Source organism: Rhopilema esculentum, chromosome 19 (genome assembly GCF_057945365.1).
Source record: "Rhopilema esculentum isolate cy_ngs chromosome 19, ASM5794536v1, whole genome shotgun sequence".
Lineage (NCBI taxonomy): Eukaryota > Metazoa > Cnidaria > Scyphozoa > Rhizostomeae > Rhizostomatidae > Rhopilema > Rhopilema esculentum.
This window is the reverse complement of record NC_142833.1, coordinates 86680-102856: the sequence shown is the minus strand read 5'-3', so window position 1 is coordinate 102856 and position 16177 is coordinate 86680. Positions and strand designations below refer to the sequence as shown.

The 16177-nt window shown below is 32.6% G+C and overlaps 1 protein-coding gene across 1 annotated transcript; it reads left to right on the top strand.

Annotated features, from left to right (window-relative positions):
- Positions 1-7385: 7385 nt before the first annotated feature.
- LOC135692371 (uncharacterized) lies at positions 7386-14502 on the top strand. Its single transcript, XM_089114080.1, has one exon. The coding sequence runs from the start codon at positions 7958-7960 to the stop codon at positions 13934-13936; it is 5979 nt and encodes a 1992-aa protein (XP_088970206.1). The 5' UTR covers positions 7386-7957; the 3' UTR covers positions 13937-14502.
- Positions 14503-16177: the final 1675 nt, after the last annotated feature.

The following is a 16177-nucleotide window of genomic DNA, read 5'->3' as shown; positions in this document are numbered from 1 at the left end:
TAAGGTTATAAACTTAAAAAATCACCAAAATCTTTCTGAAGTTTCGCCTCAAAAAACTAGCTTATTCGCTTCCTTTTTAATAGGAAAAGCAAGAAAATTAGTTTAGTTTTGAAAAAATTCCTTTTTGAAGAAAATTTGGGGTTTTTTTGGAGGGGTCAATTTTTCATAAAAAGTAAGGCTATATGCTAAGAAAAATCACCAAACTTTTTCATAATTTTTTTTCAAAAAAACATTATTTTTTGTCTCTTTTTGATTTCAAAAAACAAAAATTATTTACGTCTTTGAAACAGTCTTGTTTTTGATGCAAAGTGCCGGTTTTTTGCAGGGGCTAATTTTCGATAAAAAAGTAAGGTTATAGACTTGAAAAAATCACCAACATTTTTCCGAAATTTTCCTTCAAAAAATCAGCTGATTAGCTATTTTTCAATTTGGAAAAAGAAAATAATGAATTTAGTTATGAAAAAGTATCCTTTTTGAAGGAAATTTACGGTTTTTTTGATAGTCCAATTTTCCAAAAAAAGTAAGGCTATAGGCTAGCAAAAATCACCAAACTTTTTCAGATATTTTTTATCAAAAAAGTGGTTGACTTTGTTTACTTTGATTGAAAAAAGACAAAAATTAAAATAGTTCAGAAGCCAGCGTTGTTTTTTAGGCAAAATAACGGTTTTTTCGAAAGGCCAGATTTCCATAAAAAAGTAAGTCTATATGCTAACAAATATCACCAATTTTTTTGAAAATTTTTTTTTTTGAAAAACATCTATTTTTGGTCTTTTTTGATCAGAAAAAACAAAAATTATTTACGTTTTGGAAACAGTCTTGTTTTTGATGCAAAATGCCGGTTTTTTCAAGGGGCGAATTTTCGATAAAAAAGAAAGGTTATAAACTTAAAAAATCACCCAAATCTTTCTGAAGTTTTGCCTGAAAAAAAACTAGCTTATTTGCTTCTTTTTTATTAGAAAAAGCAAGAAAATTAATTTAGTGTTGAAAAAACTCCTTTTTGAAGAAAATTTGGAGTTTTTTGGAGGGACCAATTTTCCATAAAAAGTAAGGCTATATGCTAAGAAAAATCAGCAAACTTTTTCAAAATTTTTTTTCAAAAAAATATTATTTTTTGTCTCTTTTTGATTAGAAAAAACGAAAATTATTTACGTCTTTGAAACAGTCTTGTTTTTGATGCAAAATGCCGGTTTTTTGCAGGGGCTAATTTTCGATAAAAGAGTAAGGTTATAGACTTGAAAAAATCACCAAAATTTTTCCGAAATTTTGCTTTCAAAAAATCAGCTGATTAGCTATTCTTTAATTTGGAAAAAGAAAATAATGAATTTAGTTATGACAAAGTATCCTTTTTGAAGGAAATTTGCGGTTTTTTGATAGTCCAAGTTTCCAAAAAAAGTAAGGCCATAGGCTAGCAAAAATCACCAAACTTTTTCAGATATTTTTTATCAAAAAAGTGGTTGACTTTGTTCACTTTGATTGAAAAAAGACAAAAATTAAAATAGTTCAGAAGCCAGCGTTGTTTTTTAGGCAAAATAACGGTTTTTTCGAAAGGCCAGATTTCCACAAAAAAGTAAGGCTATATGCTAACAAAAATCACCAATTTTTTTAAAATTTTTTTTTTTGAAAAACATCTATTTTTGGTCTTTTTTGATTAGAACAAACAAAAATTATTTACGTTTTGGAAACAGTCTTGTTTTTGATGCAAAATGCCGGTTTTTTCAAGGGGCGAATTTTCGATAAAAAATTAAGGTTATCAACTTAAAAAATCACCCAAATCTTTCTGAAGTTTTGCCTGAAAAACAACTAGCTTATTTGCTTCTTTTTTATTAGAAAAAGCAAGAAAATTAAATTAGTGTTGAAAAAACTGCTTTTTGAAGGAAATTTGGAGTTTTTTGGAGGGACCAATTTTCCATAAAAAGTAAGGCTATATGCTAAGAAAAATCAGCAAACTTTTTCAAAATTTTTTTTCAAAAAAATATTATTTTTTGTCTCTTTTTGATTAGAAAAAACGAAAATTATTTACGTCTTTGAAACAGTCTTGTTTTTGATGCAAAATGCCGGTTTTTTGCAGGGGCTAATTTTCGATAAAAGAGTAAGGTTATAGACTTGAAAAAATCACCAAAATTTTTCCGAAATTTTGCTTTCAAAAAATCAGCTGATTAGCTATTCTTTAATTTGGAAAAAGAAAATAATGAATTTAGTTATGACAAAGTATCCTTTTTGAAGGAAATTTGCGGTTTTTTGATAGTCCAAGTTTCCAAAAAAAGTAAGGCCATAGGCTAGCAAAAATCACCAAACTTTTTCAGATATTTTTTATCAAAAAAGTGGTTGACTTTGTTCAATTTGATTGAAAAAAGACAAAAATTAAAATTGTTCAGAAGCCAGCGTTGTTTTTTAGGCAAAATAACGGTTTTTTCGAAAGGCCAGATTTCCATAAAAGAGTAAGGCTATATGCTAACAAAAATCACCAATTTTTTTTAAAATTTTTTTTTTTGAAAAACATCTATTTTTGGTCTTTTTTGATTAGAAAAAACAAAAATTATTTACGTCTTTGAAACAGTCTTGTTTTTGATGCAAAATGCCGGTTTTTTCAAGGGGCGAATTTTCGATAAAAAAGTAAGGTTATAAACTTAAAAAATCACCCAAATCTTTCTGAAGTTTTGCCTGAAAAAAAACTAGCTTATTTGCTTCTTTTTTATTGGAAAAAGGAAGAAAATTAATTTAGTGTTGAAAAACTGCTTTTAGAAGAAAATTTGGGGTTTTTTGGAGGGGCCAATTTTCCATAAAAAGTAAGGCTATATGCTAAGAAAAATCACCAAACATTTCCTTTATTTTTTTTCAAAAAAACATTATTTTCTGTCTCTTTTTGATTAGAAAAAACAAAAATTATTTACGTCTTTGAAACAGTCTTGTTTTTGATGCAAAATGCCGGTTTTTTGCAGGGGCTAATTTTCGATAAAAGAGTAAGGTTATAGACTTGAAAAAATCACCAAAATTTTTCCAAAATTTTGCTTTCAAAAAATCAGCTGATTAGCTATTCTTTAATTTGGAAAAAGAAAATAATGAATTTAGTTATGACAAAGTATCCTTTTTGAAGGAAATTTGCGGTTTTTTGATAGTCCAAGTTTCCAAAAAAAGTAAGGCCATAGGCTAGCAAAAATCACCAAACTTTTTCAGATATTTTTTATCAAAAAAGTGGTTGACTTTGTTCAATTTGATTGAAAAAAGACAAAAATTAAAATTGTTCAGAAGCCAGCGTTGTTTTTTAGGCAAAATAACGGTTTTTTCGAAAGGCCAGATTTCCATAAAAAAGTAAGGCTATATGCTAACAAAAATCACCAATTTTTTTTAAAATTTTTTTTTTTGAAAAACATCTATTTTTGGTCTTTTTTGATTAGAAAAAACAAAAATTATTTACGTTTTGGAAACAGTCTTGTTTTTGATGCAAAATGCCGGTTTTTTCAAGGGGCGAATTTTCGATAAAAAAGTAAGGTTATAAACTTAAAAAATCACCCAAATCTTTCTGAAGTTTTTCCTGAAAAAAAACTAGCTTATTTGCTTCTTTTTTATTAGAAAAAGGAAGAAAATTAATTTAGTGTTGAAAAAACTTCTTTTTGAAGAAAATTTGGGGTTTTTTGGAGGGGCGAATTTTCCATAAAAAGTAAGGCTATATGCTAAGAAAAATCACGAAACATTTTCATAATTTTTTTTCAAAAAAACATTATTTTCTGTCTCTTTTTGATTAGAAAAAACAAAAATTATTTACGTCTTTGAAACAGTCTTGTTTTTGATGCAAAATGCCGGTTTTTTGCAGGGGCTAATTTTCGATAAAAAAGTAAGGTTATAAACTTAAAAAATCACCCAAATCTTTCTGAAGTTTTGCCTGAAAAAAAACTAGCTTATTTGCTTCTTTTTTATTGGAAAAAGGAAGAAAATTAATTTAGTGTTGAAAAACTGCTTTTAGAAGAAAATTTGGGGTTTTTTGGAGGGGCCAATTTTCCATAAAAAGTAAGGCTATATGCTAAGAAAAATCACCAAACATTTCCTTTATTTTTTTTCAAAAAAACATTATTTTCTGTCTCTTTTTGATTAGAAAAAACAAAAATTATTTACGTCTTTGAAACAGTCTTGTTTTTGATGCAAAATGCCGGTTTTTTGCAGGGGCTAATTTTCGATAAAAGAGTAAGGTTATAGACTTGAAAAAATCACCAAAATTTTTCCAAAATTTTGCTTTCAAAAAATCAGCTGATTAGCTATTCTTTAATTTGGAAAAAGAAAATAATGAATTTAGTTATGACAAAGTATCCTTTTTGAAGGAAATTTGCGGTTTTTTGATAGTCCAAGTTTCCAAAAAAAGTAAGGCCATAGGCTAGCAAAAATCACCAAACTTTTTCAGATATTTTTTATCAAAAAAGTGGTTGACTTTGTTCAATTTGATTGAAAAAAGACAAAAATTAAAATTGTTCAGAAGCCAGCGTTGTTTTTTAGGCAAAATAACGGTTTTTTCGAAAGGCCAGATTTCCATAAAAAAGTAAGGCTATATGCTAACAAAAATCACCAATTTTTTTTAAAATTTTTTTTTTTGAAAAACATCTATTTTTGGTCTTTTTTGATTAGAAAAAACAAAAATTATTTACGTTTTGGAAACAGTCTTGTTTTTGATGCAAAATGCCGGTTTTTTCAAGGGGCGAATTTTCGATAAAAAAGTAAGGTTATAAACTTAAAAAATCACCCAAATCTTTCTGAAGTTTTTCCTGAAAAAAAACTAGCTTATTTGCTTCTTTTTTATTAGAAAAAGGAAGAAAATTAATTTAGTGTTGAAAAAACTTCTTTTTGAAGAAAATTTGGGGTTTTTTGGAGGGGCGAATTTTCCATAAAAAGTAAGGCTATATGCTAAGAAAAATCACGAAACATTTTCATAATTTTTTTTCAAAAAAACATTATTTTCTGTCTCTTTTTGATTAGAAAAAACAAAAATTATTTACGTCTTTGAAACAGTCTTGTTTTTGATGCAAAATGCCGGTTTTTTGCAGGGGCTAATTTTCGATAAAAGAGTAAGGTTATAGACTTGAAAAAATCACCAAAATTTTTCCGAAATTTTGCTTTCAAAAAATTAGCTGATTAGCTATTCTTTAATTTGGAAAAAGAAAATAATGAATTTAGTTATGAAAAAGTATCCTTTTTGAAGGAAATTTACTGTTTTTTTGATAGTCCAAATTTCCAAAAAAAGTAAGGCCATAAGCAAGCAAAAATCACCAAACTTTTTCGGATACCTTTTATCAAAAAAGTGGTTGACTTTGTTCACTTTGATTGAAAAAAGACAAAAATTAAAATAGTTCAGAAGCCAGCGTTGTTTTTTAGGCAAAAGAACGGTTTTTTCGAAAGGCCAGATTTCCATAAAAAAGTAAGGCTATATGCTAACAAAAATCACCAATTTTTTTGAAAATTTTTTTTTTGAAAAAGATATATTTTTGGTTTATTTTTGATAAGAAAAAACAAAAATTATTTACGTCTTTGAAACAGTCTTGTTTTTGATGCAAAATGCCGGTTTTTTGCAGGGGCTAATTTTCGATAAAAGAGTAAGGTTATAGACTTGAAAAAATCACCAAAATTTTTCCGAAATTTTGCTTTCAAAAAATTAGCTGATTAGCTTCTTTATGATTAAGAAAAGCAAAAAAATTAATTTAGTTTTGAAAAAATCTCCGTTTTGAAGGAAATTGACGGTTTTTTTGAGAGGCCCATTTTCCAAAAAAAGTAAGGCTACAGGCTAGCAAAAATCACCAAACTTTTTCAGATATTTTTTATCAAAAAAGTGGTTGACTTTGTTCACTTTGATTGAAAAAAGACAAAAATTAAAATAGTTCAGAAGCCAGCGTTGTTTTTTAGGCAAAATAACGGTTTTTTCGAAAGGCCAGATTTCCATAAAAAAGTAAGGCTATATGCTAACAAAAATCACCAATATTTTTGAAAATTTTTTTTTTTGAAAAACATCTATTTTTGGTCTTTTTTGATTAGTAAAAAAAAAAAAATTATTCACGTTTTGGAAACAGTCTTATTTTTGATGCAAAATGCCGGTTTTTTCAAGGGGCGAATTTTCGATAAAAAAGTAAGGTTATAAACTTAAAAAATCACCCAAATCTTTCTGAAGTTTTGCCTGAAAAAAACTAGCTTATTTGCTTCTTTTTTATTAGAAAAAGCAAGAAAATTAATTTAGTGTTGAAAAAACTGCTTTTTGAAGAAAATTTGGAGTTTTTTGGAGGGGCCAATTTTCCATAAAAAGTAAGGCTATATGCTAAGAAAAATCACCAAACTTTTTCATAATTTTTTTTCAAAAAAATATTATTTTTTGTCTCTTTTTGATTAGAAAAAACAAAAATTATTTACGTTTTTGAAACAGTCTTGTTTTTGATGCAAAATGCCGGTTTTTTGCAGGGGCTAATTTTCGATAAAAGAGTAAGGTTATAGACTTGAAAAAATCACCAAAATTTTTCCGAAATTTTGCTTTCAAAAAATTAGCTGATTATCTTCTTTATGAATAAGAAAAGCAAAAAAATTAATTTAGTTTTGAAAAAATCTCCGTTTTGAAGGAAATTGACGGTTTTTTGAGAGGCTCATTTTCCAAAAAAAGTAAGGCTATAGGCTAGCAAAAATCACCAAATTTTTTCAGATATTTTTTATCAAAAAAGTGGTTGACTTTGTTCACTTTGATTGAAAAAAGACAAAAATTGAAATAGTTCAGAAGCCAGCGTTGTTTTTTAGGCAAAATATCGGTTTTTTCGAAAGGCCAGATTTCCATAAAAAAGTAAGGCTATATGCTAACAAAAATCACCAATTTTTTTGAAAATTTTTTTTTTTGAAAAACATCTATTTTTGGTCTTTTTTGATTAAAAAAAACAAAAATTATTTACGTTTTGGAAACAGTCTTGTTTTTGATGCAAAATGCCGGTTTCTCAAGGGGCGAATTTTCGATAAAAAAGTAAGGTTATAAACTTAAAAAATCACCCAAATCTTTCTGAAGTTTTGCCTGAAAAAAAACTAGCTTATTTGCTTCTTTTTTATTAGAAAAAGCAAGAAAATTAATTTAGTGTTGAAAAAACTGCTTTTTGAACAAAATTTGGGGTTTTTTGGAGGGGCCAATTTTCCATAAAAAGTAAGGCTATATGCTAAGAAAAATCATCAAACTTTTTCATAATTTTTTTCAAAAAAATATTTTTTTTGTCTCTTTTTGATTAGAAAAAACAAAAATTATTTACGTCTTTGAAACAGTCTTGTTTTTGATGCAAAATGCCGGTTTTTTGCAGGGGCTAATTTTCGATAAAAGAGTAAGGTTATAGACTTGAAAAAATCACCAAAATTTTTCCGAAATTTTGCTTTCAAAAAATCAGCTGTAGAAAACAGATTGTTTTTTAATCTTATTTACTTGTTGTTGTTTTTTTTCAGTAGAACTATTTTGGACTTTTGACCCTGCTATTATTAGAAACTTTTAGCATTGTTTAGGCATGTCCTCGGGGACACGTGACATTTCTTCTCGTTATAAGCGTGTCTTCGAAGATTTGCATTATAGCCCTATATAAGCTTTGGGCGTGTTTTACCCAGGAAGAAGAGAGACCAACATCGATATTAGTACGTGCGATATTAGTAGTACTGTTGCTTAGATAATGCTATGCTACGAGGTCAAATAAATAGTAAGTTCAAATTAATTTGGTTAACCTGTAATCGTTTATGTTGCTTTTTTCTTCAAGTTGTTATTTTCATTTAGTTGCATTACATTTAGACCTCGTTAATTAATTATGTATAATTTTATCAACTATTTCATTTAGCGAACAATTATCAAGATAGAAAGAACGCCAGCGTTGTTTTTGCTTAGTGGAAACTGGGTTCATTTCTGATTAGTTCGTGCCCTCCTCAGTAGCAGATTTGCTTTGAAGCTACATCAGTTCGTATTTGACAACAAGAGATAATGGCGTTTTGTGGTGCTGATAGTATCGATACTGAGCATGTCCGACATTTAAAGAAAATGAGAGCCAATGCAAAACGAGAGCTTACGAAAGTTCTGAATCGTGTTGCTGATTGCTTGACTACTGAACAAACCGTAGACGATGTGAGAGTTGCCGAAGCCAGGCTCAACGAAACTTTCGATCATTTCAAAGTGGCATGTCAAGAATACAAAGCTGTAATGGTTGACGAAGATGATATTGAAGAATGCCTCGCGTACACACACGAAGCTGAAAGACGATATTATGATATCAAGGAAAGAGTATCGTTGTTAACACAACCCCTTTCTACATCAACAGAGATGCTGAAGGCTGAAATCAGTCCCGAAGACTCGGTGAGCGAAATTATTTCTCATTCTTGCGTCACTTCAATGTGTTCTAAGAACTCAAAGAAATCGAGCAGATCTACCCTTCAGGATATGATGTTGAAGAATGCTGTAACAAAGGCATCCTTGCTTGCAGAGGCGTCAACATTTGAAGAGTGTCAAAACATTGCTCATGAAGAACTACGATTAAGTCAAAGAAAGAAGAGGCTGGCGCTAGACATGAAACTTGCAAAAATCGAGGCTGAAGAAAAAGTTTACACAGGTTTCGCCATGGCAACCGGATCACAAGACGAGGCGTATGGTCAATTACCAAGAGACGTGGGATCTAAGAACACGTGTCAGCAAATTAGAGGCGAGTTAAGAAAAAGTCAAAATATGGAATTCGGCTCACAAGTACAAAGGAAGCCAACAAAAACAGGAATCATAGGTGAGCAAACATTTAAACAATTTTCAGAATTTGGCTATCCCCAACAAGAACGTCAGTTGAACCCACATGCTCCACCTTGGAAGTCACCCCTGCAACAAGATTTTACTGATGAAACATGTGCCAACCCGACATTAAATGGCGAAGATTACCTTGAGACAATGAAGAAATTAGCAGTTGCTGCACTTTTACCAAAATCTGAAATCAGTATGTTCGATGGCAACCCCTTGAAGTATTTTCTTTTCATACGATCTTTTCAGAATAATGTTGAGAATGACACTTGTGATTTTAGCAAACGGTTGCAGCTTTTAGTTCAGTTTTGTACAGGCAAAGCAAGAAGAGCAATAGAAGGATGTATTCTTCTCGAACCTCGGGATGGATACTTGAAGGCAAAACAAATCTTGGCTGAACGCTTTGGTGATGCATATACTGTATCAGACTCGTGGTTAAAGAAAGTATCCTGTGGTCCTGTGATAAAGCCTGGTGACAGAGAAGGCTTGCAAGAATTAGCAGATGACCTCGAGAACTGCGAGATGACTCTGAAGGCTGCAGGCAGATTGACACAGCTAAACAATGAAGACCGATTGGTGAAAGTCCTAGAGCGATGTCCAAACTTTGTGAAGTCCCGTTGGCAATCTCGTGTCCAGGAGATCAGATCGTATCATAGAGAGCCTACAGTTGAAGATGTACGGTGCTTGATCAGAACAATATCAAAGGAAAAGAACGACCCCGTTTTTGGTGTTATCATGGACAATGTTAACAGGGAACAGTCATCACGAAATGACAAGAACAGAAGATCAAATGCGACATATCCGCAGCGAAGCTTGAATTACAGTATTCAGACTTATGACAAGAAGCCAAATGTCACTTCACCAGATGTGCGATGTTATTTCTGTGAGAGAAACCATAAATTGGCAAGTTGCGTGGAATTCAAGAAGAAATCTGGTGAGGAACAGTTTAATTTCATTCGTTCAAAGAAGCTCTGTGATAATTGTTTATCATCATTTCACTTCTCCGCTGGTTGCAAACAAAGAAAAGCCTGTACAGTGCCAGAATGTAATCTACGACGCAAACATTTGACAGGAATACATGACTCTGTGGTGGCATACGAGAAACGGCGTAAGGATGAAAGCGGAAAATATGCAGATAACGAAGCTCGCAGAAGAGATTCGAGTCCAGACAATGATAAGTTTGTTGGAGTAACACGATGTAACGATCAAGAAGGCGACAACGTTGGATTACCAATAGTTCCATTAATGGTAAAAGGGACAGGAAGTGACAAATTATTTAAGACATATGCACTCCTTGACAGTGGATCTACTGCCTCATTTTGTAGTGAAGCCCTCTTGGATAAACTTGGTGTGACTGGAAGAAAGTGTGAATTGTCAGTCGCTACGATCAATGGTTCAAAAACATATTGTCAGACGTCAGTTGTTAGTTTGGAAGTGATGGATCTTGAGGAAACAAAGCACCTTCAGATGCCTAATGTATTTTCTACAAAAATGTTGAATATTCCAACATCAGCTTTGGCTTGTCAAGAAGATGTCAAAAGATGGCCGCACTTAGAAGGGATAACGTTACCCGGTACTATTAACGATGGTGTAGTGAGTTTGCTGATTGGCATGGATGTACCAAATGCTTTGCAGCCACTAGAGGTGCAAAAAAGTGAAAATGGTGGTCCGTATGCAGTAAAGACAATGTTTGGTTGGACATTTAATGGACCCATTGGTGTTTCTTCCAAACAAGGTAATCATTGCTTTCATTCCAATACTGTTTCCTCTGATAATCATCTTTATGATCAGTTGAAGAAGTACTTCAATCAAGAGTTTGAAGAGTCAATTGTTGATAACAAGAAAATGATGTCTGTAGAAGATTCCAGAGCTCTTGCTGTATTTGAGAATTCTGTATGTTTACACGAAGGCCATTACCATATTGCAATTCCGTGGAAGCACAATCCTCCAAATCTACCAAATAATCGACCAATGGCACAGAAAAGGCTGGAATACTTGAGATGTCGGCTGGAAAGAGATCCAGATCTAAAACAGCGATATAGCAATTTCATTGACGATTTACTTGAAAAGGATTACGCCAGACAAGTTCCAGAAGCAGAAATAGAAGTGAGCAACGGCAAATTATGGTACCTGCCACACCATAGCGTGAAGCATGCGAAGAAACCAGACAAAGTCAGAATTGTGTTCGACTGTGCTGCAAAGTACAAGAATGTTTCTTTGAATGAAAATGTTCTTCAAGGTCCTGACTTGACAAACTCACTCATTGGTGTCTTATGCAGATTTAGAAGTGAACCCATTGCCCTCATGGCGGACGTTGAAGCAATGTTTCATCAAGTACGTGTGACTTCTGATGACGTTAGTGCATTGAGATTTCTATGGTATCCACGAGGCAATTTGAAGATGGAACCTGTGGAATATCAGATGATGGTACACATATTTGGAGGGGTATGGTCTCCAAGCTGTGCGACGTTTGCCTTGCGAAGAGTTGCTGAAGATAACTCCAGATTTTACAACGATGAAGTGATTCAGACAGTGCAAAGAAACTTTTATGTGGATGATCTTCTCAAAGCTACAAAGGATGCAAATAAAGCAATCATAATGCAAAAACAGCTCACCGATTTGTTGGCGAGAGGAGGATTCCATCTGACAAAATGGATGAGCAACTGTCGAGAGGTCATAGATGCAATACCAGAAAATGAAAGATCAAAGGAACTAAAAAATGTTCATCTCGAGGCTGACAAGCTCCCGACTGAAAGAGCTCTTGGGTTGCAGTGGAATGTAGAAACAGATGCTTTCACATTTAATATCAGCATGAAAGATAAATCAAGAACCAGAAGAGGAATGTTAAGTATTATTACATCTGTTTATGATCCACTTGGGTTTATTTCGCCATTCATCTTGACAGCAAAGACAATTCTTCAGCGTTTATGCATGGAAAATGTAGGCTGGGACGAGCAAGTAACTGGTCGCAATCTCGAGGAATGGCAAAATTGGTTGCAAGATCTAACAAAATTGGAGCGCATTGAAGTGAAAAGATGTTATTCAAATTCAGGAATCAGCAATTCAGTCAAAAATCAGCTGCATCATTTCAGTGATGCCTCCGAAATTGGATATGGAGTGGCAACGTACCTGCGATCTGTAAACAAAGATGGTGAAGTTTCGTGTTCATTTGTTATTGCGAAGTCAAGACTAACCCCCCTGAAACGAATTACAATCCCAAGGCTAGAGCTGACTGCTGCAACACTTTCTGTAAAGTTGGATAGCATGCTCAAACGTGAATTGGACATGAAACTAGGTGAGTCGGTATTTTGGACAGATAGCACTGCTGTATTACGCTATATAGCGAATGAAAGCAGAAGATTTCATACATATGTTGGGAACAGAATTGCAGTGATACACGATGGGTCCAGTCCATCTCAATGGCGATATGTTGATACAAGTTTAAATCCAGCAGATGATGCATCCAGAGGTCTCAGTGCTGACGGTTTAATAAATAGTCGTACATGGTTATATGGCCCAAAATTTCTGCAAAAGGAAGAGAATGAGTGGCCAAAGGGCGTGTTTATTGAAGATTTGACTGAAGATGACGTCGAAGTCAGAAAGGTTGTACTAACAAATTCAGTGCAAATCAACTCATCAAAAGGTATGACAAATCAGATTTTCTTGAAGTTCTCTGATTGGACCATTCTAAAGAAATCTGTAGCTTGGTTATTGAGATATAAGAACTGGTTACTGCAGAACATTAGAAGTATCAATGAGACACAAAGTGGAATCAAGAGTTACAGACTGAGTACAGAAGAGTTGCGTGACGCCGAATGTGCAATAGTGAAATGTGTACAAAATGAATGTTTTACTGAAGACTTGAAGTTACTGCAGTCACCCCAGAAATCAGTAAGAAGATCAAGTTCGCTTCGCAGATTAGATCCAGTCATAATTAATGGTGTTATGAGTGTAGGTGGCCGACTTAGCAATGCTCCGTTTAACAGTTATGAAGCAAAGCATCAGATTATTCTTCCCAAGCAACATCATGTAAGTGATCTTATTATACGACATTTTCACCTGCGATCTGGACATTTTGGCCAAGAGTATGTCCTTGCCTGTATACGCGAAAGATTTTGGATCATTCAGGCAAGGATATCAGTGCGACGAATAATTAGAGGTTGTTTTGATTGCAAACGTCGATGCGGAAATTTGGGAAAGCAGAAAATGGCTGATTTGCCAGAAGATAGAGTGACACCAGATAAACCACCTTTTTCATTCGTTGGAATAGACTGTTTTGGTCCCTACCTGGTCAAAAGAGGAAGGTGCATGGTAAAGAGGTATGGAGTTATATTCACTTGTCTCACTATAAGAGCAATTCACATCGAAATTGTTTTCAGTATGGATACAGATTCATTTATAAATGCTTTACGAAGATTCATTTCAAGACGAGGACGTCCCGAGCAAATAAGGTGTGACAATGGCCCAAACTTCAGAAGTGGTGAAAGAGAACTCAGAACTGCAATTCAACAATGGAATCAGAACCAGGTGCACAAATTTCTTCTTCAGAAAGACATCAAGTGGATATTCAACCCTCCAACAGCTTCGCATATGGGTGGTGTATGGGAACGAGCAATAAGATCAGTGAGGCGTGTTTTGAATGCGATTTTGAGAAATCAGACGGTCGACGATGAAGGTTTGCATACACTTCTATGTGAAGTTGAAGCGATACTTAATGCGAGACCACTCACCAAGGTATCAGATGATCCTCAGGATTTGAATGCAATCACACCAAATCATTTGCTGCTTCTAAGATCTAGCCAACAATTTCCTCCTGGTGTTTTCAAAGGTAAAGAGCATTACAGTACCAGACGATGGAAGCAGGTCCAATACATGACTGACATATTTTGGAGACGATGGACAAAGGAATACTTACCTACACTGCAAACAAGACAGAAATGGCATTCAATTGAGCGTAACCTAAAGGAAAATGATTTGGTAGTGGTTATGGATCAATCACAGCATAGAAATCAGTGGCCTTTAGGGAGGATAGTTGAAATCTATGCTGGGAGAGATGGCCTGGTGAGATCAGCAAAGGTGAAGACATTGAATTCGGAATTTCGAAGACCTATAACAAAACTGTGTTTGTTGGAGGCATCTGTCGAAGATTCAGGATCAATGGCAGAAATAAAACAGTCTCTATAATTTCCTGTTTGGGCGCGGGAATGTAGAAAACAGATTGTTTTTTAATCTTATTTACTTGTTGTTGTTTTTTTTCAGTAGAACTATTTTGGACTTTTGACCCTGCTATTATTAGAAACTTTTAGCATTGTTTAGGCATGTCCTCGGGGACACGTGACATTTCTTCTCGTTATAAGCGTGTCTTCGAAGATTTGCATTATAGCCCTATATAAGCTTTGGGCGTGTTTTACCCAGGAAGAAGAGAGACCAACATCGATATTAGTACGTGCGATATTAGTAGTACTGTTGCTTAGATAATGCTATGCTACGAGGTCAAATAAATAGTAAGTTCAAATTAATTTGGTTAACCTGTAATCGTTTATGTTGCTTTTTTCTTCAAGTTGTTATTTTCATTTAGTTGCATTACATTTAGACCTCGTTAATTAATTATGTATAATTTTATCAACTATTTCATTTAGCGAACAATTATCAAGATAGAAAGAACGCCAGCGTTGTTTTTGCTTAGTGGAAACTGGGTTCATTTCTGATTAGTTCGTGCCCTCCTCAGTAGCAGATTTGCTTTGAAGCTACATCAGCTGATTAGCTATTTTTTAATTTGGAAAAAGAAAATAATGAATTTAGTTATGAAAAAGTATCCTTTTTGAAGGAAATTTACGGTTTTTTTGATAGTCCAATTTTCCAAAAAAAGTAAGGCTATAGGCTAGCAAAAATCACCAAATTTTTTCAGATATTTTTTATCAAAAAAGTGGTTGACTTTGTTCACTTTGATTGAAAAAAGACAAAAATTAAAATAGTTCAGAAGCCAGCGTTGTTTTTTAGGCAAAATAACTGTTTTTTCGAAAGGCCAAATTTCCATAAAAAAGTAAGGCTATATGCTAACAAAAATCACCAATTTTTTTGTATATTTTTTTTTTGAAAAACATCTATTTTTGGTCTTTTTTGATTAGAAAAAACAAAAATTATTTACGTTTTGGAAACAGTCTTGTTTTTGATGCAAAATGCCGGTTTTTTCAAAGGGCCAATTTTCGATAAAAAGTAAGGTTATAAACTTAAAAAAATCACCCAAATCTTTCTGAAGTTTTGCTTCAAAAAACTAGCTTATTTGCTTCCTTTTTAATAGGAGAAGCAAGAAAATTAATTTAGTTTTGAAAAAATTCCTTTTTGAAGAAAATTTGTAGATTTTTGGAGAGGCCAATTTTCCATAAAAAGTAAGGCTACATGCTATGAAAAATCACCAAATTTTTTCATATCTTTTTAGAAAAACTTCTTTTTCTGGCTCTTTTTGATTAGAAAAAACAAAAGTTATTTACGTCTTTGAAACAGTCTTGTTTTTGATGCAAAATGCCGGTTTTTTGCAGGGGCCAATTTTCGATAAAAGAGTAAGGTTATAGACTTAAAAAAATCACCAAAATATTTTCGGATTATTGCTTTCAAAAAACTAGCTGATTCGCTTCTTTTTGATTAGGAAAAAGAAAAAAATGAATTTAGTTTTGAAAAAATTTCCTTTTTGAAGGAAATTAACGGTTTTTTTGAGAGGCCCATTTTCCAAAAAAAGTAAGTCTATATGCTAAAAAAATCACCAAACTTTTTCAGATATTATTTTATCAAAAAAGTGGTTGACTTTGTTCACTTTGATTGAAAAAAGACAAAAATTAAAATAGTTCAGAAGCCAGCGTTGTTTTTTAGGCAAAATAACGGTATTTTCGAAAGGCCAGATTTCCATAAAAAAGTAAGTCTATATGCTAACAAATATCACCAATTTTTTTGTATATCTTTTTTTTGAAAAAACTTCTATTTTGGGCCTTTTTTGATTAGAAAAAACAAAAATTATTTACATTTTGGAAACAGTCTTGTTTTTGATGCAAAATGCCGGTTTTTTCAAGGGGCCAATTTTCGATAAAAAATTAAGGTTATCAACTTAAAAAATCACCCAAATCTTTCTGAAGTTTTGCCTGAAAAATAACTAGCTTATTTGCTTCTTTTTTATTAGAAAAAGCAAGAAAACTTATTTAGTGTTGAAAAAACTGCTTTTTGAAGAAAATTTGGAGTTTTTTGGAGGGGCCAATTTTCCATAAAAAGTAAGGCTATATGCTAAGAAAAATCACCAAACTTTTTCATAATTTTTTTTCATAAAAATGTTATTTTTTGTCTTTTTTTGATTAGAAAAAACAAAAATTATTTACGTCTTTGAAACAGTCTTGTTTTTGATGCAAAATGCCGGTTTTTTGCAGGGGCTAATTTTCG

What these genes read in the sequence shown, in the direction of transcription:
- LOC135692371 (XM_089114080.1), top strand. Translation starts at nt 7,958, where the DNA reads ATGGCGTTTTGTGGTGCTGATAGTATCGATACTGAGCATGTCCGACAT.